The sequence below is a fragment of the Musa acuminata genome, chromosome BXJ1-8 (genome assembly GCF_036884655.1).
Source record: "Musa acuminata AAA Group cultivar baxijiao chromosome BXJ1-8, Cavendish_Baxijiao_AAA, whole genome shotgun sequence".
In the NCBI taxonomy this organism is placed as follows: domain Eukaryota; kingdom Viridiplantae; phylum Streptophyta; class Magnoliopsida; order Zingiberales; family Musaceae; genus Musa; species Musa acuminata.
Window position 1 is genome coordinate 51,502,804 of NC_088334.1, and position 22,160 is coordinate 51,524,963.

At 45.7% G+C, this 22,160-nt stretch overlaps 4 protein-coding genes across 4 annotated transcripts; 2 read left to right on the forward strand and 2 right to left on the reverse strand.

The window, feature by feature from the left end:
• Positions 1-3,648: 3,648 nt before the first annotated feature.
• Positions 3,649-5,801, reverse strand: LOC103995680 (cytochrome P450 71A1). Its single transcript, XM_009416330.3, has 2 exons — positions 4,879-5,801; positions 3,649-4,432 (listed from the first exon to the last, which is right to left on the reverse strand). The coding sequence occupies exons 1-2, from the start codon at positions 5,782-5,784 to the stop codon at positions 3,809-3,811; spliced, it is 1,530 nt and encodes a 509-aa protein (XP_009414605.2). The 5' UTR covers positions 5,785-5,801; the 3' UTR covers positions 3,649-3,808.
• A 2,629-nt stretch (positions 5,802-8,430) lies between these two features.
• Positions 8,431-9,376, forward strand: LOC135589234 (protein DMP7-like). The gene has a single exon (XM_065081517.1). It carries the CDS (start codon positions 8,433-8,435, stop codon positions 9,081-9,083), a length of 651 nt encoding a protein of 216 aa, XP_064937589.1. The 5' UTR covers positions 8,431-8,432; the 3' UTR covers positions 9,084-9,376.
• Positions 9,377-12,736: 3,360 nt separating this feature from the next.
• On the forward strand, positions 12,737-14,984 carry LOC135588729 (ABC transporter G family member 5-like). The gene has a single exon (XM_065081007.1). The coding sequence runs from the start codon at positions 12,829-12,831 to the stop codon at positions 14,830-14,832; it is 2,004 nt and encodes a 667-aa protein (XP_064937079.1). The 5' UTR covers positions 12,737-12,828; the 3' UTR covers positions 14,833-14,984.
• A 913-nt stretch (positions 14,985-15,897) lies between these two features.
• Positions 15,898-17,620, reverse strand: LOC135588730 (stearoyl-[acyl-carrier-protein] 9-desaturase 1, chloroplastic-like). Its single transcript, XM_065081008.1, has 2 exons — positions 16,677-17,620; positions 15,898-16,568 (listed from the first exon to the last, which is right to left on the reverse strand). Exons 1-2 carry the CDS (start codon positions 17,358-17,360, stop codon positions 15,999-16,001), a joined length of 1,254 nt encoding a protein of 417 aa, XP_064937080.1. The 5' UTR covers positions 17,361-17,620; the 3' UTR covers positions 15,898-15,998.
• Between the last annotated feature and the right edge of the window lie 4,540 nt (positions 17,621-22,160).

Genomic DNA, 22,160 nt, shown 5'->3' on the forward strand with positions numbered 1-22,160 from the left:
TTGTTTGCTTAACATCACATAATGTTAGGTTTCTCATTCACAAACCATGCGATCCACATGATCCAAGTATTATTTAGTCCCATGCAATTGGCGACATGGCGATGACGGAAGATGTCGACTTATCCCATGAGGTCAAGCTATATAACTGTGTCGATGAGCTAACTCAGATAAAATCGTTAGTCGGTAACCATAAGCCTTGATGTTTCGATGCGTGATCTCAGAGCCCATTTATAACTAAATAATATACGTAACGTTTTTAGTATCATCAATGACTTGAGATGGACCGAAGAATGAACCTCATTTGATTCTGAACCCAGTCATATTTCCAACAACTAGAATATGTGATAACAAAATACAAGCTATGTTAGCCTATCCTTAGCATTTAGGTTTCTCATTCACAAACCATGCGATCCACACGATCCAAGCTTTAGTTCAAATCAACGAGGAACTCCATGACATGCACAGGAGGAGTCCAAAATCTAATCCAACCCAAATTATTGTCCCATTAAAAAGCCGGAGGCTACAATCGACTACAACAACCAACCTTATATCATCATGCGAATCGTCAAGCCAAATTATGAGAGTAGAAAGGAGGATGTCGACTCCATACATTGTTATTATTATCATCTTCCCCATCACAAGAAAACAAAGACAGAATAAAACATATTCTAACTCTTCATTTCCTCCACCATCTCGTCTCGATATACAAGTCATGCAAGTGATATTTTTTTTGGGGCCACATTTTCTCATCCGATAATATATTCTTAGGCAAAGTTGGCAGTCTTCATACGGAGGGTTGTCGATCAGTCGCTACATTCCAACGAGAACTAAGAAACATATATAAATTGGACGATGCAAGTACGGTGAAAGAGTGTTCAAATCTATGTTTTGTACGCTTCATAGGCTTCGGATTCTTCCTTCAATACATTTGTGTCATGTATCATGCGTTTCCAACTTTTCTTTCTCATGTTTTTGTCTCGCATCACATCGTTGTGGGTGATGTGACTTTTTAGTTTTCAGGGAATCCGCAAAAATATATAGGTTGGGAAAACTAGTTTTTTGACCTCGTTTGTTTATAGAGAGAATGGTTTAGGATAAGTAATTAGAAGATTATCTCCGTGAGTAATTCTATTATAATTGAACTTCATTTCAATTAACTGATAACGGTTATCAAAATATCATATCTATAATGTATTTTATCTGATTAGATATGATTACATAATCGAATATATAAATCCCAAATCTTGTTTATCACTTCTTATACGTTCTTCTCAGGATAGATAGTGATGGTGACTTTTGCAACAGTCGTTATTATGACCATCACCATGACCTTCGAGAACGAAGGATCGAGTAATTGAAATGCTTTACTTTGTCAGCCATGCATTAATGGTTGTGAAGGTGATGGTTGCTACTTCCTCGTTACTGGTCTCCCGTTATTGGTGAGAACTTCTTATCCATTTTTTTATTGAATGCATAGGACGATACGACTTAGTACAGTTGCGTGTCTATAATTAATCCTACAATTGAGATCGCAAAACAATGCTCGTTCGTAAGAATTGTGGCAAAAGTATGGAAATATTAACGTACTTCACTCTCAAAGGAAGATTCAGTGAAGATGGAAATATTGACCCGTGTAGGCACTTCGAGACGAATAAGAACACATGCATCGAAGACGTAAGAGGTGAATTCAACCTTTTTAGTGTTAGGGTTTGGAATTTTAGGGTCACTACATCACGTTCAAGAATTTAGTTTCATGTTCCTCACATCACCTGTTTTGTTGTTGTTTTGTGTCGGACAATGATGTATCCAAAATAATTGGATACGTTACTTCAGCAATATTTGATAGAATATTATTATAGGTAAATAAAAGACATGCATAAATAAATAATAGATTAATATACTATAGAGACAAAGTAAATAGTCAAAGAAGAAAACAAGTAGAAGTAGGCATCTCTATTTATTGCATGAGGAGGAGGATGATGACTCCTAAACGATTTTAACTTCCAAAGATAGCTAAGTTTTGTATATTAACGAGTGATAACTAAACTATGTGTCTTTTTCAGAAATTAAATATTGACTATCAAAAACAAATTAATCTAACGTCATAATGTTTCTATTGCTGATTAAACATAGTATATGTAATTCGATTATTTATTTTCTTTACGCTCTCACAGTTGGATATTCTAAATGAAAGTAAATGGAGTGAGATCAATCGCAAAAGATGGTTATAGTAATGGGGAAGCCATGAATTCATTTTCTTCGATAGTGATAAGACTCGTCATCTTATAATCATCAATCATGATGATGATATATATATGTAGAATCTCATAGTCGCTACAACGTCGTACATCCCACGCTTCAGAACCATTAGAAGGTCTAGAACGTATTCTTCAGGGTTTATGACGTTTGACGAGGAAGGAAGGAAGGGTTGAGTAATTGACATGCTTTCACTTTTTGTCACACCAAAATGGCAAGAAAACATCATCTCGGCCATAATTCCATGGCTTTCGAAGGTGACGGTCGCTTCTTCTCGCCACAAGTTCCGCAGCCTCCGTCATCGGACAAATTCGTGTCATCTTCTGAGAACGTCTCATATCTTATTTAATATAATAAATATAATAATAATATAAATTAGTATAATCGTGGGTCATAAAACCTAGTATGTCAAGTCAAACACTAATTCAATTCATCATTTAAAGTTTCTTCATTATGGACCAAACCTAGTATATATATAACTCCTTTAATCTTCGTCATGTGTGACGAATATTTTTGTGTGGAGTTATTTTCGATACAAATATTCATCATTCATTTTTTTTTTTTAATCTCACATACGAATATTTTCGATATTTTTCCCTATTTATGTGTGGAGTTATTTTCTTCCTCTTAACGTATGAAAATATGAAAATATTAACGTCCTTTACTCTCCGAAGAACATTTGAACATACATGACATGTTGCAAAACATAAGAGTGTCAAACATGACTATGGTAGGGAGTTCTAGATGAATACGAGCACACCCCACGAAGGCTTCAACCCAAGCACGCAGTCCATACGTTTATCTCGTGCCTCCTAATCGCATCACTCTCTTGACGATGACATACTTCGCTTTCATGCACCGTATAATAACTTGCTTGACTCGTCCATGTATCCAAAATATTTGGATGCATTACTTCAACAACATATAATAGAATATTATAACATGATCGTATACGTCTCAGATGGGAATCCCTTTTTTCTTTTGCCTTACAATGAGACGTCACTGTATCCAAAACAATTGGATGCATTGCTTCAGCAGTCTTTGATAGAATCTTGTAACATGAAAATATACATCACAGATGTGAATCTTCCGATGATTATAACCACAGAACAAAAAGACATATAGGTAAACAAAGACATGCATCAATCAGCACTGATGCAACCTTCGTGAAGCAATAGGTGAATAGATAATAAATTAATAGTCAAAGAGGAGAACACATAGAAGTAGACATCATCTCCATCATATGAGAGGAGGAGGATGAATTCTAAACGATTTTAACCAAGTGCTTCTTCTTCTTCTTCTTCTGTCTCCAACATATTACAAGTGGCATCTGCTGCTGTGACACCACCTTTCTTGTGTTGGTGGCACATACTGTGACATCGATGACAGTGGTGGAGGATAATGTTTATTCCATTATAATCATCGATCATGATTACATACGTGAATATAGAATCTCATAGTCGCTATTCAGTCGTACATCCCACAGTATCGTAACATATGGGGATGATCGCTGAGGCTATTATTACCAACGTGAACAAGAAGAAGAACAGTGTTATTCTAATGGTATTTGCCCCCAAGGTTTTGCCACCAGGTGAAGTGGCTCCTTCTTGCGTGCTGTTAGCCCGGGACTCTCCGTCATATCGAACTCATCTCTGGTCATGCCGAGGGGAAGCTCCCAGTCAAACTGATGAACAAGGTTTGCCAGTGCGACCTCCAAGGTGGCCACCGCGAGCTGCATTCCCGGGCAAATCCTTCTTCCTGAACCGAACGGTGTGAACTCGAAGTTCTTTCCTTTGAAGTCCAGGTCGCTGCTCATGAACCTCTCGGGCCGGAACTCTTCGGGTGCGTCCCAGTGTTTCGGGTCTCTGCCGATTGCCCACGCGTTGATCAGAACTCTTGTTTTCTTGGGGACGTGGTAGCCTTGGATCTGGCAGTCCTCGATGGATTCTCGCGGAAGCAACAATGGAGTGGGAGGATGCACCCGTAGGACTTCCTTGAGGACCGCCTTCAGGTAGACCATATCGTGCGTCTCGTCTTCTTTGACCATGTCTTTCCCTGCGGCTAATCCTCTCACCTCATCCTGTAGCTTCTTCAGGGTCTCTGGGTGTCGAACGAGCTCTGCCATGGCCCACTCGAGGGCAGTGAAGGATGCTTCGACGCCAGCAGAAAACATATCCTGCAGAATGCCAGTGACTTAGCTTTCCAGAATCGAGTGGTGCTGTTCTTCCTATTAGGTCTTTTATTAGGCTTCCAAGAAAGCAAATCCTTAAAATCACTCAACAGATGTAATGGCTACATGTGATTTAAGAGGAAATCAAAGAAGAGTTAAGCCACAAGAAATTAATGAGTCAAATCATGCATGAAGCCAAAAGTGATGGGAGTCAATATATGTTGACTCGAGAAGCGAAACTACTAGAGAAAGAAGTTGAGCCATCGTGCCGTACGGGGCGAGAAGAAGAAGAAGAAGAAGAAGGTTATGAGAGTTTGGTTCGTGGTAAGGTTTCTTGACAGTGTCACTCGTCTTTGCTTCCTGATGGCAGCTGCGATTGCCAGCAAATGTCTCCTAGAACAATAACATGTCTAAGAAAGGAAGAATACATCTTTCGCAGGGAAGAAGCTTACCCACAAGATCGCCTTCATCTGCTTCATGGTCAGGCAAAAGTCCTTCTCAGGCTTGTCAACCACATCAAGCAACTCATCCACGAAATCCCTCTCCTGCACCTCATCCCTGTTGAGTCGTTCGACATGATCCTGGATCATCTCATTCAGAGCAACATCCCATTCCTTGGCGACCTTTTTGGCGGTAGGGTTCAACCCGAGGATTCCATCCAAGAATCCCAACGAGGGGAAGAGTTCCTCGACGCAGAGCTCACGGAACGCGACGCCGTTGTCGTCGATCAGTTTGCTGAATAGCTGACATCTATCGGCGGCTCTGAAGCTTGTCCCTGAGACGACTCTGCCGACGATATCAGTGACGAAAGAGTTGATCACCTTGGACATGTCGATGAAGCCGGACGTCGAGGAAAGAGAAGCCCGAGAGATCTTTTGCATCATGAAGGCCACCTCCTCCTGTCGCAGAGCCCGATACGACTTCACCCTTTTGCCACTCAGGAGGTGGATGGTGCAGAGCTTCCTGGTGTGTCTCCAGTAATCGCCAAAGGGGGCGAAACCCACGTCATGGGTATCGTAGAGTATGGTTCTGACCGGCTTCAGGTCCGGCCGACTGGCGAAGGAGGTGTCATGAGTTCTCATGACCTCTTCGGCCATGTCGGCCGACGAGACCACGAGGGTGGGGACATGGCCGAAATGCAGCAGCATGAGCGGTCCATGCTTCTCGGAGAGGGCGGAGAGGGAGCGATGAGGCAGGGAGCCGAGCTGGAGGAGGTGGCCGAGCAGCGGCAGCTTGGGCGGAGAAGGCGGAAGCCGTCGCTTCTTGGAGAAGGCTCGCTTGGTGCCGAGGAGCACCAGGAGGAGGAGGAGGGCAAAGAGGAGCGAAGACGAAAGCATTGTCGATCGCCCTGAGCACATCTCGCTCCACGCGGTAACATCACACATAAATAGCCGATGCGAGGCAGGAGACCGACTCTGTTCTTAGTCGTACCCGTGCCGGACCGTTTCTGAATCGTTGAAGGGCGGCCGATCCCATGGCTGCTACGAATCACGACACTCGGGTGTCGGTCACGGGCTGCTGCTACTGCGTGCGACCACTGAAACAGAGGTTATGCAAAAGCAAGGAGCCGAATTAAGTCAAGACTGCGGAATACAAGTTTAATACGCTGGTGGACGCGTTCGGTGTTCCGTCACCGTCTGCGGAGTGGTTTCATGTTTAGATACCGAGGTATTGTCTGCGGTCGATGATCAAAAAAATAGTTTGGAATCCTTTAAATTTAATATCTCAGATAAATATAATAATTTAAAATATATATATATATATATATATATATCTGATAAATTCAAGAATATTTGTGTCCACTTAATTCGATAGCTAATGTGATGGTGACGATATATTTATTTGGAGGCTTATTTAATTATATTGGTCAGACATCACGTGTTGATTTCTTAATTTTTAAGCAATTAAATGGTATACAGGACGTCTGCACAAGTGAAATCTAATCCGAAACTTATCATTTATCCAATAATATATATAATATTAAATAAATAAGATGAGTTGATTAGTATTGGTTATATGAGAAAAGTCAAAATGTAAATTATGCTAATATATTAATACATCTTATCTTGGATAAGAAGTGGTTGATACTGTTAGCGACACATATAACTGTTGTGTCATCATTTTGGTCATTGATGATGATATGTACTTGTGACTGTTGTATGGTCGTTTTAGTCATTAACATCTTCTCAACGATAACTTTGTACCATCGATCCACACGTATTAAGGTTAATTTTTTGAATAAATAAATGATCTAATATCTAACAATTGAGTAGTTGTAATCGATAGACATAATCATCCCGAAGAAATAGTGTAATGGCCTCTCGAACTGCAGGGATAATTAATGAAAAATTGGTTTGGCTTCGATTTCTTTGATTAATTTGATTCGTACAAATCAATACTAGCTTTAAGTATCGAAGGAATAATATTGAGGTTATCCTTCGACTTAGTTTCGTAAGGCTAGAAGTCTAAGTTTTATTACAGACCATCTCACAAATAAATCAAGTTAGAATCCACAAATAAATCCCCAAGTCCAAGTAATCCTCTTCACGCTTAGCAAGCTCCAAACCTTCGACTCTCACGTAGAACTCCAGTAATTGTTGTAATTGTGCTATCGTCGTTTGCCGAGATACTTCACTATGACATCGCAACTAGTTATACTTTTTTGCTTTGTCACTATCACTAGCATCCTTGATCAACAGGGGCCTGATACGAGGGAGAGTGCAAAATGGATTTTGAAAGAAAGACAATAATAGAAAAAGAAAGAACTCACGATAAAACATTAATAAAATTAAAAGAAAGCTCATCACCAAGTTTAAAATCATAAAAGGATACAGAAAGATCATCACCCCAAGAATAATAAATAATAATATATAACTGAAAACAAAAGATTTACTACTCAAGAAAGCATTCAATAGATATAAAGTTTAAGGGAGCACTCCAAGACAACTTTTGCCATAATATCATCAGTTTCTAAAACTCTTTCTATCCCTAGAACATCAAAATAAGTATTAGTGCATGAAATAACCCTTCATGCATAGGGAATTACGAGATTAAGTGCCTTACAACCGGTAATAACTCCTTTAATGTGTTTCTTAGCCATGAAGAAAAACACTTTGTATAGGGAATATGCTCATGAGCTATTATAATTGAGTAGGCTAAGTTTAAAACTACGAGGCAACATTGTGGGCTTAAAAAAATATCATAACATAAGTAAGGTCCATATAAATAAATTGTAGCAAATTATGCACTCTCATATCAGAGCCCGACAAAAGGACTAAGTCAAGTAGATTAGGTCAGGCATCTTAACTCATGTCGACTTCATGAAAAATTTGGGGTCATATCTCTTATTATCTTACATTGATAGACTTTAAGTGAACAATAATTTTCAACCTGAATTTATGATACTCCTCGACCTATGAAGTAGATGGCATATGTTACAATCGATATGATATAGTTTACATAATAAACAGATGGCGTATTATCGTTTTAGTCACCAATGACATGTACTACCCAATAATAATCTTATCTCCACGTAGACGTACCATATCGAACGACATGTGTCAAGGTTGGATTTCTATGAATAGCATGACTAATTAACAAGCTGTCTAATATCTCTTATGAGCAATTAGAATCGATAAGCACAACCACCTTCTTGTATGGTTAGCTATCGTTACATAGATCTCATGTTCCCGTCCACATGAAAGCTTCTTGTATGGTTTACTATAATAATTAAAAATTAATTTTTTGTAAGAAAAACTATACTGACCATTTAAAAGTTAATATTTAACATCCCTGAAAACACATCATTCACAGCAGAAGTAATACCATGTTGTGTGCCTGAAGCAAGCACCGAAAGCCAACACCAATTCCATATCGAACGGACTTGTTATGATCCCAAACTTCTCGTGTTTTATTCTTCCCATCATCTAAAGATTCGCATCCATCCCTTCCGACAAAATCTTCCCTCCTCTCACCTCGTCTCTTCTGCAACTCTTTCTCCTCCACCATGGATGACCATGACACATGCAAGGTCCTCATCGAAGGTGCTGGTGCTCGCTCCGACCCACACGACGACGATTACGACGGCGCCGACGAGCCCCACCTTTTATACATCCTCAACCTGATCCTCAACGGCACCGCTCGCCTCAACGTCCTCCTCCCCACCGCCACCATCCTCGCGTTCACCATCTTCGCCCCGCTTCTCACCGACGACGGCGGCAACTGCAGCAGCCTCAACCGGTGGCTCATGACCGCCTTCGTCGCCTCTTGCGCCGCCTCCTGTGTCTTCTTCACGTTCACCGACAGCTTCCGAGCGTCGTTCTCGTCGGGGAGGCTGTACTACGGCGTCGCGACGTTCCGCGGCATCTGGGCGTTCAACGCGCGGCGCAAAGGCCCGCAGAATCCCGCGGCGTATCGCCTCACGTGGTCGGACCTCTTCCACGCGTCGCTCTCGCTGCTTGCATTCCTTGCCTTCGCAGCGTCTCACGGCGACGTGATGGGGTGCTATGGCGTGAAGCTGCCGAGGAAGGTCGCCAACACGGTTCCGTTGGTGGTTGGATTTGTGGTGAGCGTTTCCTTCGTGCTGTTTCCTTCCAAGAGGAGGGGAATCGGGTACCCTTTCTTGCTGCAGAGGGATGCAGTCTTCGTGAAGGGCTAAGCCGGACACAGCATCGAACAACTGGTGGAAGAAGACGTGGACGCAGAAAAGAAGCAGAGAGGTGGAAGCCAAGCTAAACATGGAGGTTTCTTCCGATATAGGACTAAACGAAGACATTACATGAAACTGAGAGAAAACCTCATTAATGCAAGTCAGCAAGCATTACATTTCACAGAAATCTATGAAAACGCAATCGAACATGATGAGCCAATGTCACGCAGTTTGCTGGATACAGTAAGATATTTAGTGTGGCATCCCCAAGCTATCATCGTCCCCGTGCTCCTCTCCCTCATCTCCACCGCTGCCACTCCTACAGTCCTTGTAAGATGCAGAACTGTGGCTTCGATCTCAACTTCTTCCTACGTGACGACCAACGAGATAAATATATAAATAGAAGGTGAATGAGATGTACAATCAAAATGCATTTACAACATTGTTATGATACAATGTAATTTCAATTAGTGTTCATGCCAGTCCGACCAAACGATTTCACTTAGTTCAACAAATGGTTCAGGATCCAAACCTCTTCTTAATTCAACAACAGATTTGGCGCAAAAGTGGACAGACAAAGTCTGAAGGAGGGTTCAGAGAATTCGAACATAAAATATTATGTGATGCTAATTAACAATGCTTGTTAAGTAGATGCAGAGCTATTATTTACGTTGTTAATGTAAACATGCATCCAAAAGATGAAGGAAGTGAACCGAGAATTCTCGCTGCAGATAGAAGCAGCAAAGCATCACAGTACGCGCTTGACGAAGGCAGTGAACTGACGTCACTGAGAAAGCGAATTAAACATTATTCAATTCATATGTTGATATAAACAAAAACCGATGGCTGACGTGGAAGATCAATCAATCCCATGCCCGATGTGGGCTTTGATCTAACGGTCAGAAGTCTCCTTCGATATTAAGATGGCAGGTAAATGTTTTTCTAATTATTTTATTTATTTTTATAAGAATAAAAATTTCACTTGAGGTGAAATTTTATGAGATGGTGAGATAGTTACTATTAGTATATCTATAAATAGGATCAAAATTCGAGTAAAGTATATTTAAATATTAATTATTTTTTTATTAATATTATACTACTTTTTTTTTCTTTTAAAATATCTTATTTCAATTGCATCCCAACAGTGTGGACAATCAATCTTCATGTGTTTAAACCCATCGATCTCACTGCATCCTCGGGGTTTCTCCAACTCATACTGCAGCTCCCCCTCGAAAGATGAACACGTCAGAATTCAAGGGACGATGATCGGCGCCGCTCAACCTCGGGGTTTCGCCATCGGGAAGCTTCGACGCCGCCCTTCCTTCGCCCCGATCGAGAAGATAAACACTTCTCGCCGCCCTCGATCTCTGCCATGGACAACTTCGCCGCTGAAGCCAAAGGAAGAGACGACATCTATATATCTATCTATGTAGCTCTGCATGCATCAATGCTCCATTTCTAAGGGATGCCTTCTTCTTCCTTGTGATCTGGGAACAGGATTCATGCACGTACCTGTACGCGATGTTGCATGAAAGCCAAAACAAGGCCTTTGGCTCCATTTGTATGACAACCAGAGGGCGTCTCCTGTCGGGGCGTTGGTGTCTGTCAAAAGTTAATGTGGTATGGCTTCATGCGTACGAATCATTGCAGGCCAGCACGTGGAAATTATTAGCATGTCTCACGTAACAGGATGGCTGTTCTTCAGGCAAGCAGCCTAATCCACTGGAACTTGGAATTTACACAGGACTTATTGCTCGGGAAGTAGTCCCAACAGTTCAGATATCATCTAGAGCTGGTCATCTCCGCTGCATGGAAATTAATGATTGATTAGCACAAAACCAAGGAACAGGCAAGCAAAAGCATGACCTCCTCCGCAGTTTAAGCTGGTCATCATGTGCAGCATATGCAAAACATAATGACCACCTAAGAATAGAAATGTGGATCTGCTTTGAGTTGTAGTTTCATGACATATCCGCAAGTAGATGATCCGAAGGACAAAACATATATGTTTGGTTTTTCCTCGTCTTCTGTCAGCATCTATCTGTAGTTGCTGGACTCGAGCGAGACCTTTCTTAATCCTAATCGGTGTTCTTCTTCTGTATGCTTTGTCTCCACTGGAGCTCCAGAACTGAGAAGGGATCCATCAAGTAGAAAATGTATTTGTTTCACATGGCATTGGATCTCGGAACCAATCTCTTCTTGCTGCTGTACTGCACCTCGAACATGATGAAGCCAAATCAAGACAGATGTATTTAGTGCGAGCTCACAAGCATTTGTACATAGCTTCTTTACCTGAGTCGGGGGTTAAGTTGAACCTGAATCGATCTGAACGGTGCATTATTATTGTCACTCATAAATGTGAATCATAAAGTGGCTGATGCACTCGCCAAAAGCCACTAAATTATGAGCAAGTCTTTGCATTGCTGATGAAGAAGCCGCTATCAGCCACCGCCAATAATTGGAGCACTGATGCATCTTTGACCTGCACCCGTGACTATAGTAAATATTATGCGAGCTCGCTGCCACCTTACGGATCGCCCCTAACAACTATTCTCTACGGGAATCTAATCCATTTTTTGATGGAACGGAGGTAGGTTGATGATCTAACCCAAGGTACCGAGGAGCTGAACTAACCCGAGTTAACAAGGAGTTGAACTACGCAGCAAGAGCTCTCGATCTGTCAGTAGAGATGGAAGTATCGAAGCGAAGCTCTCGATCTGTCGTGGTGGAGCTACTGCAGTTTAAGTGAAGTTCTCGATTTGCCAAGATGGAGCTCTGGGATCCAATAATAGAAGAAGAAGATTAGTGAATCCACCATGAGCTACAAATTGGATAACAACAATGGCACACAATCTTATTCAAAAAATGTCAATCCACAATTAAAAATAGAGCTACCAAACGATCTCAATCCGTAGGCTTCTAGCATTCCAGAACCTTCTCAAATTTCCCTCTCTCTCTCTTGTTCTGTCCTCGACTGAGCTGATATTTAGATGGCGCACTGCCACGGCCATCTCTCGCACGGAACAAAACAATTGGAATGTCTCGTCGCTGAGGAACGCAGGCCACAAATCTCTCGTGAGAACAAATCTCAGCTCTCGCACGAGACATTCCAGAACCTTCTCAAATTTCCCTCTCTCTCTCTTGTTCTGTCCTCGACTGAGCTGATATTTAGATGGCGCACTGCCACGGCCATCTCTCGCACGGAACAAAACAATTGGAATGTCTCGTCGCTGAGGAACGCAGGCCACAAATCTCTCGTGAGAACAAATCTCAGCCTTCGATCTGATACCCTCACGAGACACCCAACGTGTGAGATCTGTTTGGGCACGGGGCGCGTTCACGGGCCCAGAACTGTGCCATCTTTTCCCAAGGGGACCTCGCGAGGGCCGAAGCAGCGGTCACGGGCGTGCCAGAGGAGATACACACAGAGGAAGCAAACAAGGGAAGTTCGCCAAGTCAGCGTGTGCCAACGAAGGGTGGGTCCCTTGCATAGTTCTCCCTTTCATTCCCAGCCACTAGTTTATTCTATTAACACACCCTCGCCTGAACTCCTGGTGTACATCTCACCTAACTTGAATCCCCAAACTACCACTGCAATGTCCATCAAAACCCCGCAATCTCCTTCAGCTCTCGAGGGGCAGATTGGGCTTGGAATGGTTGTTGCATTTTGATGCCATTCTTATAGGTGGCGGCAAGGCGGTGTGTTGTTTCAGTGGCGAGTTCTAGGCTTTGCTGCAGAAGTGGGAGAGCTCTCATGAAGCCACAGGGCTGTGAGATAGAAGCCAAGGGCATCAGCTACCAGATCTCCGTCCCAGGGAGATCCCACCCTTTGAAGAAGATATGGACTAGAGAAGAAGAAGAGCAGGGTGGTGGTGCGTTGAGCCACCACCCTGGGCCATTCGGTGAGGTGGAGAACGCGCCGGCGAATGACAAGGCCTGCGAGAAGTTTAGAGTGCGGTTTGTGCTGAAGAACGTCAGCTGCCGCGCCAAGCCGTCGGAGATCCTTGCGATCGTCGGGCCCAGCGGCGCCGGTAAGTCCACATTGCTCGAGATACTCGCGGGGAAGATAACCCCGCCGGCGCCGCCGACCATCCTGATCAACCAGCGGCCGGTGGATAAGTCCGACTTCCGCAGGATCTCTGGCTACGTCACGCAGCAGGACACCCTGTTTCCCCTGCTGACGGTGCGGGAGACACTCATGTTCAGCGCCCGCCTCCGCCTCGGCTGCGGCGGCGACCGCGGTCTCTCCCGTTCTCAGCTGAGCGCCCGGGTGGAGTCCCTCCTCCGGGAGCTTGGCCTGGGCCGCGTGGCTGACGCCCGTGTGGGTGACGATGCCCGAGTCAGGGGCATCTCCGGCGGCGAGCGCCGGAGGGTCTCCATCGGAGTTGACGTCGTCCACGACCCGCGAATACTCATCCTCGACGAGCCGACGTCGGGGCTCGATAGCACGTCGGCGCTGCAGATCGTCGACATGCTCAAGGTCATGGCCGAGACCCGAGGCCGCACCATCATCCTCAGCATCCACCAGCCAGGGTTCCGCATCGTCAAGCTCCTCGGCTCCGTCCTCCTCCTCGCCGACGGGGCCGTCATCCACCACGGTACGATCGACCAGCTCCACTCCCACCTCCGCTCCGTCAGCCTCGAGCTCCCCCACCACGCTAATGTCCTCGAGTTCGCCATCGACTCCATCGAGACCCTCCGCCGCTCGCAATCACAGCATCACCAGCAGCAAGAACCACCGGCGAACAGAGCGCCACCATTCCAATTGCCCAAGAAAATAGTCGAGGGAGCTGAAGGCAAGAGAGACAGGTGCACCCTGCAGCAACTCTTTCAGCAGCACAAGGTGGTCGACGAGGAATCGCTCGCCGGGCTCGACCTCGATGACCTGTCCTACGATTACGCCAACTCGAGGCTTCGGGAGATCGCCATCCTCACCCACCGCTTCTCGAAGAACGTACTACGGACCAAGCAACTGTTCGCATGCCGGACGATCCAAATGCTCGTCTCCGGCCTCGTCCTCGGCTCCATATTCTACCATCTCATGGACGAAAACATCAGAGAACGAGTGGGCCTCTTCGCCTTCATCTTAACATTCCTGCTCTCCTGCACCACAGAAGCTCTGCCGATCTTCCTTGAAGAAAGGGAGATCTTGATGAAGGAGACATCGAACGGGAGCTACCGAGTCTCCTCGTACGTGATAGCCAACGGGCTCGTCTTCCTTCCGTTCCTCTTCGTCCTCGCCGTACTCTTCTCGGTGCCGGTCTACTGGCTCGCAGGGCTCAGACCGAGCTTCTCGGCCTTCATGTACTTCTTGCTCTTGATATGGCTAATCCTGTACACCGCGAACTCGGTGGTGGTCTGTTTCAGCGCTCTCGCCCCCAACTTCATCATCGGCAACTCGATCATCGCGGGTCTCATGGGCACCTTCTTCCTCTTCTCCGGGTACTTCATATCGAAGCAGTGGATGCCGAGCTACTGGGTGTTCATGCACTACATCTCCTTGTTCAAGTACCCATTCGAAGGATTCCTCATCAACGAGTTCTCCGGCTCCGACAAGTGCTTGGCGAATGGGTTCGGGGTGTGCCTGCTGAGAGGGGACGACGTGCTGAGGGAGGAAGGATTGAGGAAGGAGTGCAGGTGGAAGAACGTGATGATGATGGTGTGCTTCATCTTGGCTTACAGGTTCTTCTCCTACCTCATACTCAGGTGCAGGTGCCGGTGCGTGCACAAGGGTGGGCTGAGACGAGCCTTGATCTGAGGCAAAGCCATGTAACTTTCTCTCTCTCTCTCTCTGTCTCTGTCTCTCACACACAAACACACTCTTTTGTGTCGTTTCTATTGTCCTAATCAAAATACTGTTTTCTCCAGCAATAATGTTGATCGATCCATATGGCTCTCTTTTTTCTTTTACCTTTTATTGCTACATACATACAGTTTTTTACTTGATAGTGTGTGCAGCAATCTACTCCACTGAAAAGTCGAACAGCTATTAGAAAGGAGGATGCAAAAGATAGGAGTAGCTCAGGCTGATGTAACTTGTCACAGAGGTACTGATCTGATTCTTATGTGATGCTTGATCGATGAAGACGATTCCTTCCAGTGTAGGATTGCTTCTTTCCAAATGTCCTCAGAATCCTTCTTGTTTGCTTCTCAAGTTCCTCCCATTTCTAGGTTTAACATCCATCCACAGTTTCAAACAAATGATGATGACAAGGAGGTACCAAATAACATACTTCTTCTTTTCCTTTTCCTTTCACTTCCAAGAAACCGAAATAGGCGACCATTTTTTCCCATGATTCAAATGATTTACAATTACGAAGTGGATTCTGATGTCAACTCCTATTTAATCATTTTTCATCCTATCAAATATAGAATAAAAAAGACCTAAATATGTTTCTTCCTTGTATTCATACCCAGCCATAGTCTTCTTTTCTAGGCTTGGCTTACTTGTTGGAGGTTGTATATGCATTAAGATTCGGATCCTTTTCATGATCCACGTTCGATCCTTGATTCCAAAGCAAACGGGTCGGGTCGGGCTGAGACGGGTCGGGCCGGGCGCGACGGCCGTTACTACAAATCCCATCCCTTCATAATCTGTTCCTCTCCCTTCCCGATTCCAAACCCTGAGAGAGGGCGAAACGGAGACAGATCGAGAGGAAGATGTGAGGAGGGACAGTCGGATCATTGCCACTCTTCTTGCGATTGGCGGTGCCGGCGGTACTTTCTTGGTGTTTCCTCTCTCTGAAGGGCAGTGCGATGATCCGACAGCAGTTTTATCTCGGTGGCCGCACTATCGCTAGGGTTTCATCGCTTTCCTTGGCTCTCAATGAAGAGGTTTTGTTTATATTGGAGATCGATTTTAGTTTCATTCAGACTGGGCTTGATACAGATATGGTCACCTCTCTATTGTGTACTCTCCATTCATTATATGGTCACCTCCCTGTCGAAGATCCAGCTGAACTTTACTCTCCTCGGCTCCGCCGCTTTGGCACGATCCTCCGCCCGCTCTTGTAGCCGCCGCATCCTCGCCGGCAGGCCGCAGACGAAGTCCCTCGCGCGGCGACCCTCCCCGCTGAGCCCTGCCTCCATCTTCTCCAGCCTCCACCGCTCCACCAGGAACTCGACGATGGACGTGTAGTCGGCCGCCGTGTAGACCCCGAGCCGCTGCGCCACGGCCGAGTAGTGGTCGAACAGGCGCGGGTCGCGGCCGTCGGCCATGAGGTGGGCCGGCATCGTGATCTTCTTGCGCATCATGTCGGCGATGGCGAGCACGGCGCCGTCCGGGTCCAGCTCTAGCAGCTTCTCGATGATGCGCGCGTAGGCGTTCTCGTGCCGCTTCTCGTCGGCAGCGATGGAGCCGCAGACGCGGGCGAGCACGGAGTCGCCGCGCTCCTTGGCGAGGCGGGCGGTGTTTCCGTGGGAGACGAAGGTGGCGCGCTCCTGGAAGGAGGTGTAGACGAAGCCGAGGTAAGGGTTGTTCTCCGTCCCTGGGTCCTGCGATCAATCGATGCACCGAAATAAGCACACTCAAATTCCAGCGGTCGCCCTCCCTAAACATGTATGCCATTCCTCGAGGGACGAAGAAGCGTGTGCTCGACATACCATGCCTGCGCCGATGAGGTACTGCACCGTTTTCTCCAGCATGCGCATGTCGACGCGGCCGGACAGGTAGAGGTACTTGCCCAGGAGGTCGCCGTGGCGGTTCTCCTCCGCGGTCCACGTCCGCGTCCACACCGCCCACGGGCTCCCGCTCGCTCCCGTCTCGTCCCGCACGCCGTCGAGCGTGTTGATCATCGTCTGGTACGTCGGCAGCGCCTCCTCCGTGATCATGTCGCCCACCAGCACCACGAAATAGTCGTCGGGCAGCTCCGCCGTGCGGGCCCGCAGCGCCCGCACCTCCTCCTCGAACTCCTCCATCGGCCTGGAGGAATCTGGCAGGAAGTCCGTCGGCTGCCAGCACTGCTCCACCGGCTTCAGCAGCGGCAGCAGCGCCCCGGTTGCCCACCCCTCCAGCGACCGGAACACCTCCACCTTCTCCGGCGGCATCGAGTGCTGCACCGCATCGCGCCGCAGCGGAGGCGCCGCTACCGCCGACACCCGGAATCTCCTCGAACCGACGGGCGAGGAGGAGCAGTGGAGGCGGCGACAGAGAGAAAGCGAAGAGGCCTGCATGGCTGGCACCGGGGAGCTACGATGAGAGGTGGAAGGTGGAAGCAGCTTCTCGCGTGTGCTTATACCAGCGTGGAGATCGAAATGCCCATGGTAATTGGAGAAACCGAGCAGCATACCACCGGTTTCTCCGTGCACGTCGCCAAGATTCGAGGGGTCTTCTCGTATTACGAGTTCCTCGATATGTGACTGACCATGGTGATGGAAACCAGTGGGTGCAGCGGTTTCAGTGGGAAGTAGGAAACGAATTCCTGTGGGTGTGCTCCACTGGGAACACGAGGGTGCCGTGGAGTGTCACGCGAGGTGTGCGTGATGATGCGTCAGCAGTAAAATTCCTATCTTTGACTTCTTGTCGACGGTAGGGATTCTTGACGGCCTCCGCCCGGAGTTTGCTGGGGAGGATTGCAACTCCAATTTAGTTCAATCTGATACAAAGATATATTTTTCTATCATATATTTTTTTCGATACAAAAATAATGGTGGCTGACATTTGATCAATACTTGTTGGTGGAAACAATCTTTGAGCCGTGGCCTCGGAGCCGACGCGGTTTGGTTCGGGTCCGGATGATGGGGGATCTTTCCGAGACGATCTCTGAATCCGTCGAGGTGGTCTGATACGGTGGTCGGGACGGGGTCGTTGTTTCCTCCGGGTAGGAACTCCTCGATTCACATCCGACGGGGACCTGCTTCGCACTTGCACAAAGGTCGAATCGGGGTGCTCAGCCCGACCCCTCCGATAATCAAGTCAGATGATAGTGGTTAGGGAATCTTTTCTCCTCCCCCTTTTCTCGATGAATGAGAGGGTATTTATAGGGAAGCTTACTGCTTCCCGAGCTACCCGCTTGCAGGGGGCAGGCTGGTAGCGTCTAACACTGGTGTTGGCATCGCATGAAGGATTGAGCTTGAGCAAGGTGTTAATGTGTCTCGGTCGGCATTCCGATCTGCATTGATCAGGTGCTGTGAGGCGTTATTTGGGACAGTTGACGTCACGCGAGTCTTATCGCAGTGATTATCCTCATCAATACTTAAATGTCATGTGGATAACACTCTAGCGTTAGGTGATCGATATTCTAGTGTAAGGTGATCGATACCTCGATGTAAGATGATTGATCGTTGCCTCGATGGTAAATGAGTTAACGTCAAGTGATTGACACATCAATACTACATCATCATACTCTCGGTAGATACAATTAGCACGACCATGATCTTTAATCGTTTTCGTGTTTATCGTATATTTTCGATCATGATCTTTAATAATTATCGTGTTATAACTCCTCTTGGTAAATAAAAGATTTGATATCTTTTATTTTTGACCTTTTCAGATAACATAAGAAAATATAAGTGGAAAAGGATCCAATTGATTCCGATTATACAACAAATTTGGACAACAAAGTTAGCCGTTGGCACAACAAATGACCAAATGCTTCATACAAAATTACAGGAACGCCCCCGGTCGGTAGCTACTTAGCTTTCGCCCGCCTCCAACCACCGCCGTCGACTTCCCGCGAGCCTGACCAATTCGGTACTCCACCGTGCGAAAGAAGCCGACAAAGAGAGATCTCGAGTTGGAATTGGAGTTTCTTGGATCGGCGGAGTGAGCTCGGAGAGTACGAGGCGACATACGGCAAGGAAAACCCGGTCGATTTCCGGTTTCAATCCCGTTTCCCGCCTGTGAGATTTGCGATTTTGCGGAGATCTGGTTTCTTGATCCAAATTTGTACCTTGGTTCGACCAAGATCGAGTTCGAAGTGATAAGCAGATAAGATTTGCTCAAGGCAGTTGAGGAAATCTCTTGAGAAGTAGATAAGATTTCCTCAAGGCAGTTGAGGAAATCTATCAGCAGTTGAGAAAAATCCTCCATGAATATGTATAACCTCCCTACTGTATAAATGGCTGTCAAGAACTCACTATCAAAATGTATTAGGCAATTATATCTTATACATTTCATAGTTTCTTCTACAATTTCTATCTTTCTATCTTCTTCGCTTAATTTCTATCATGGTATCAGAGCTATTTGCCTAGAGCAAACCCTCTTCTCCGGAGTCCAACCATCCCTCTCGTGGCGATGCCTCCGCCCCTCAGCCGTAGCCATTCGTTGCAGCCTACTGCAGCACTTGCGGCTGCTAATATCAGATCCTAAAGGAAGCACAGTCACGGCCTTTGTTTCTACCGTCGGCTGCTGCTCCCTTGCCAACCGAAGTCTTCCGCTGAAAACTCCGCTGCTCTTCCGGCCACCAAACTCCAATACTGCATTACTGTAACTATCTCCAACCTTGCAGATTTCTCCAGCATCGCTGCAGAAATCGCTGCAAGCTGCAGAGATTTCTTCCACCTCGCTGCAACAATCTCTCCTGCACTCTGAATCGCTGCAGCCTACCAGTGCCTCTGGAAGAAGCAACAGCCCTCTTCGGCATTGCATACAGCTACTCTTCTACATCTGACGTCTTCATCATCTTCTATAAAGATCACTTGACCCGCCACAAAATATCTGGGATGTCTTCATTTTCCTCTTCCGTTATTCCTGTCCCTATTTCTGCAGGGACTCTGAGCACTTTTCAAAGTCTTATCACCATCAATGCTGCAGCACTCATTCCCTTCAAATTATCCAAAGGCGGCAACTACGCATCTTGGCGGGCATAACTTTCTAATCTTTTGTTTGGCTATGATCTCTTAGGTTACGTTGATGGCTCTCTCCAGTGTCCACCTGAAGTGATCAACATCCCAGGCGAACCCAATCCAGTGCCAAATCCAGCCCACCAACTATGGTTACGTCAAGATCGCCTCATCCTCCAAGCTATTCAAGCTTCCGTTGCTGGATCCATTGCCCCGCTGATATCCTCATGTACGACTGCTGCAGAAGCATGGTGCAAATTACAAACAACTTTGGCAAATCGCTCGCGTACTCGCATGCTCGGACTTCTCTCCAATCTGATGAAAATAAAACAAGAGGGAAGTACTATTGCTGATTATCTACAAAATATCAAAGTTATCATCGATGATTTAGCTTTGATAGGTCATTTTCTCAGCGATGAAGAAGTCCTAATCCATACCCTCAATGGCTTAGGAGGCGAGTACAAAGAACTGACAGCAGCACTTCGGGCACGTGACTCACCAATATCATTCGAAGAACTTTATGATAAGTTGATCGACTATGAGACGTACTTGAAGCGTGATGATAAGTTGCCCGGACCACCTATTACAGCTCAGGTCAATCAAAAATCCAAGAGGAAGAGCAACCAGTACAATAAGCACGTCAACAACGATTTGGCTAAGCTGCCTCCTAGCCTTATGGGGCCCAGACCAAACCCTCCTTACCCATATCAAGGTGGTAACTTTCATAATACTCAGCCGTCGCGTCCTGATTTCACAGGCCGCCAACGAGTTGTTTGCCAACTATGTGATAAAGTTGGACACTCCGCGAAAGTCTGTCGGTCTCGTCCCACACTCCCTACTCCATCACAATGGCCTCAGGCGAATTTCATGGCTACTCCAACTCCTACTCAACCTAATTGGATTGTGGATTCGGGCGCCTCTCATCACATCACCTCTGATCTTCAAAACTTGTCCATCCACAACAACTATGACGGAAATGAAGATATCATCATCGGTGACGGTAAAAGAATTCCTATTACTCATTCTGGTTCCTCAACGCTTAATTCACTTACCACAACCTTTACACTCGATGATGTTTTGTGTGCACCTAACATTAAAAGAAACCTCATTTCCGTTTCTCAATTCTGTAAACAAAATAATACATCAATTGAATTCTTTCCTAACTTTTTTCTTGTCAAGGATTTGAGCACGGGGGCATCCTTGGTCCAGGGCCAGAACAAAGATAACATTTATGAGTGGCCATCCACTTCACAAATTACCCTTCCTACTGCTCACTCCTCAATCGCAGCTCCGGTTGATGTATGGCATCGTCGTCTTGGTCATCCCTCCCCTTTTATTCAGCAAAAATTACTTTCTCGTTATTCTCTTCCTACCTTGAAAATCAATAGCACTATTAATCATTGTGATGCTTGTCTTTGCAATAAAAGTCATAAACTGCCTTTTGGGACAACCTCCATTTCTTGCTCTAAACCATTTGAAATTATTTATACCGACGTGTGGGGCCCTGCCCCAATTCCTTCTTTTGACAAGTTTCGTTTTTATGTCATTTTTGTAGATTATTTTACTAAGTACACATGGTTATATCCTCTCCATCATAAGTCTGATGTTTCTACTGTATTTACCAACTTTCGGAAGTTGGTCGAGAATTTTTTTCAATCTTCCATTAAAACAGTTTACTCTGATGGTGGAGGCGAATATCAAGCCCTCACATCCTGTCTCTCTGCTTGTGGTATACAACACCTCAGGTCACCCCCACATACTCCCCAATTGGTTGGTTCTGCCGAACGCAAACATCGGCATATCGTTGAAACTGGTCTCTCCCTTCTACATCAAGCATCCATGCCACCATCTTTTTGGTCAGTAGCTTTTCAAACTGCAGTTTATCTCATTAATCGTATGCTCACTCCAGTCTTACAATACCAGTCACCATTTGAAAAATTATTCCACAAACTTCCAAACCTTCATAAACTCAGAGTTTTTGACTGTTTATGTTATCCATGGCTCCGTCCCTATACGTCACATAAGCTAACACCACGATCTAAGCCTTGCACTTTTATAGGCTACTCTCTTGAACATAATGCTTTTCGATGCTATGAACCCCAAACTAAAAAGGTCTTTATATCACGTCATGTTATCTTTGAGGAGTCTGTCTTTCCTTTTCAAAATAATCCTACCATGCAAACTACTCCGATAAACATACATCACTGGAATATCCCTCCGATCTCATCACACGAACCTCCAATGACACCGTCCAGTCCTTACTCTCAAGATTCACATACTACTATTACTCCAGTTCAACAGCTT

What these genes read in the sequence shown, in the direction of transcription:
- LOC103995680 (XM_009416330.3), bottom strand. Translation starts at nt 5,784, where the DNA reads ATGTGCTCAGGGCGATCGACAATGCTTTCGTCTTCGCTCCTCTTTGCC. An exon ending in AGATGAAGGCGATCTTGTGG is followed by an intron (nt 4,433 to 4,878) that starts GTAAGCTTCTTC and finishes GGCATTCTGCAG; the next exon opens with GATATGTTTTCTGCTGGCGT.
- LOC135589234 (XM_065081517.1), top strand. Translation starts at nt 8,433, where the DNA reads ATGGATGACCATGACACATGCAAGGTCCTCATCGAAGGTGCTGGTGCT.
- LOC135588729 (XM_065081007.1), top strand. Translation starts at nt 12,829, where the DNA reads ATGAAGCCACAGGGCTGTGAGATAGAAGCCAAGGGCATCAGCTACCAG.
- LOC135588730 (XM_065081008.1), bottom strand. Translation starts at nt 17,360, where the DNA reads ATGCTGCTCGGTTTCTCCAATTACCATGGGCATTTCGATCTCCACGCT. An exon ending in ACCTCATCGGCGCAGGCATG is followed by an intron (nt 16,569 to 16,676) that starts GTATGTCGAGCA and finishes GATTGATCGCAG; the next exon opens with GACCCAGGGACGGAGAACAA.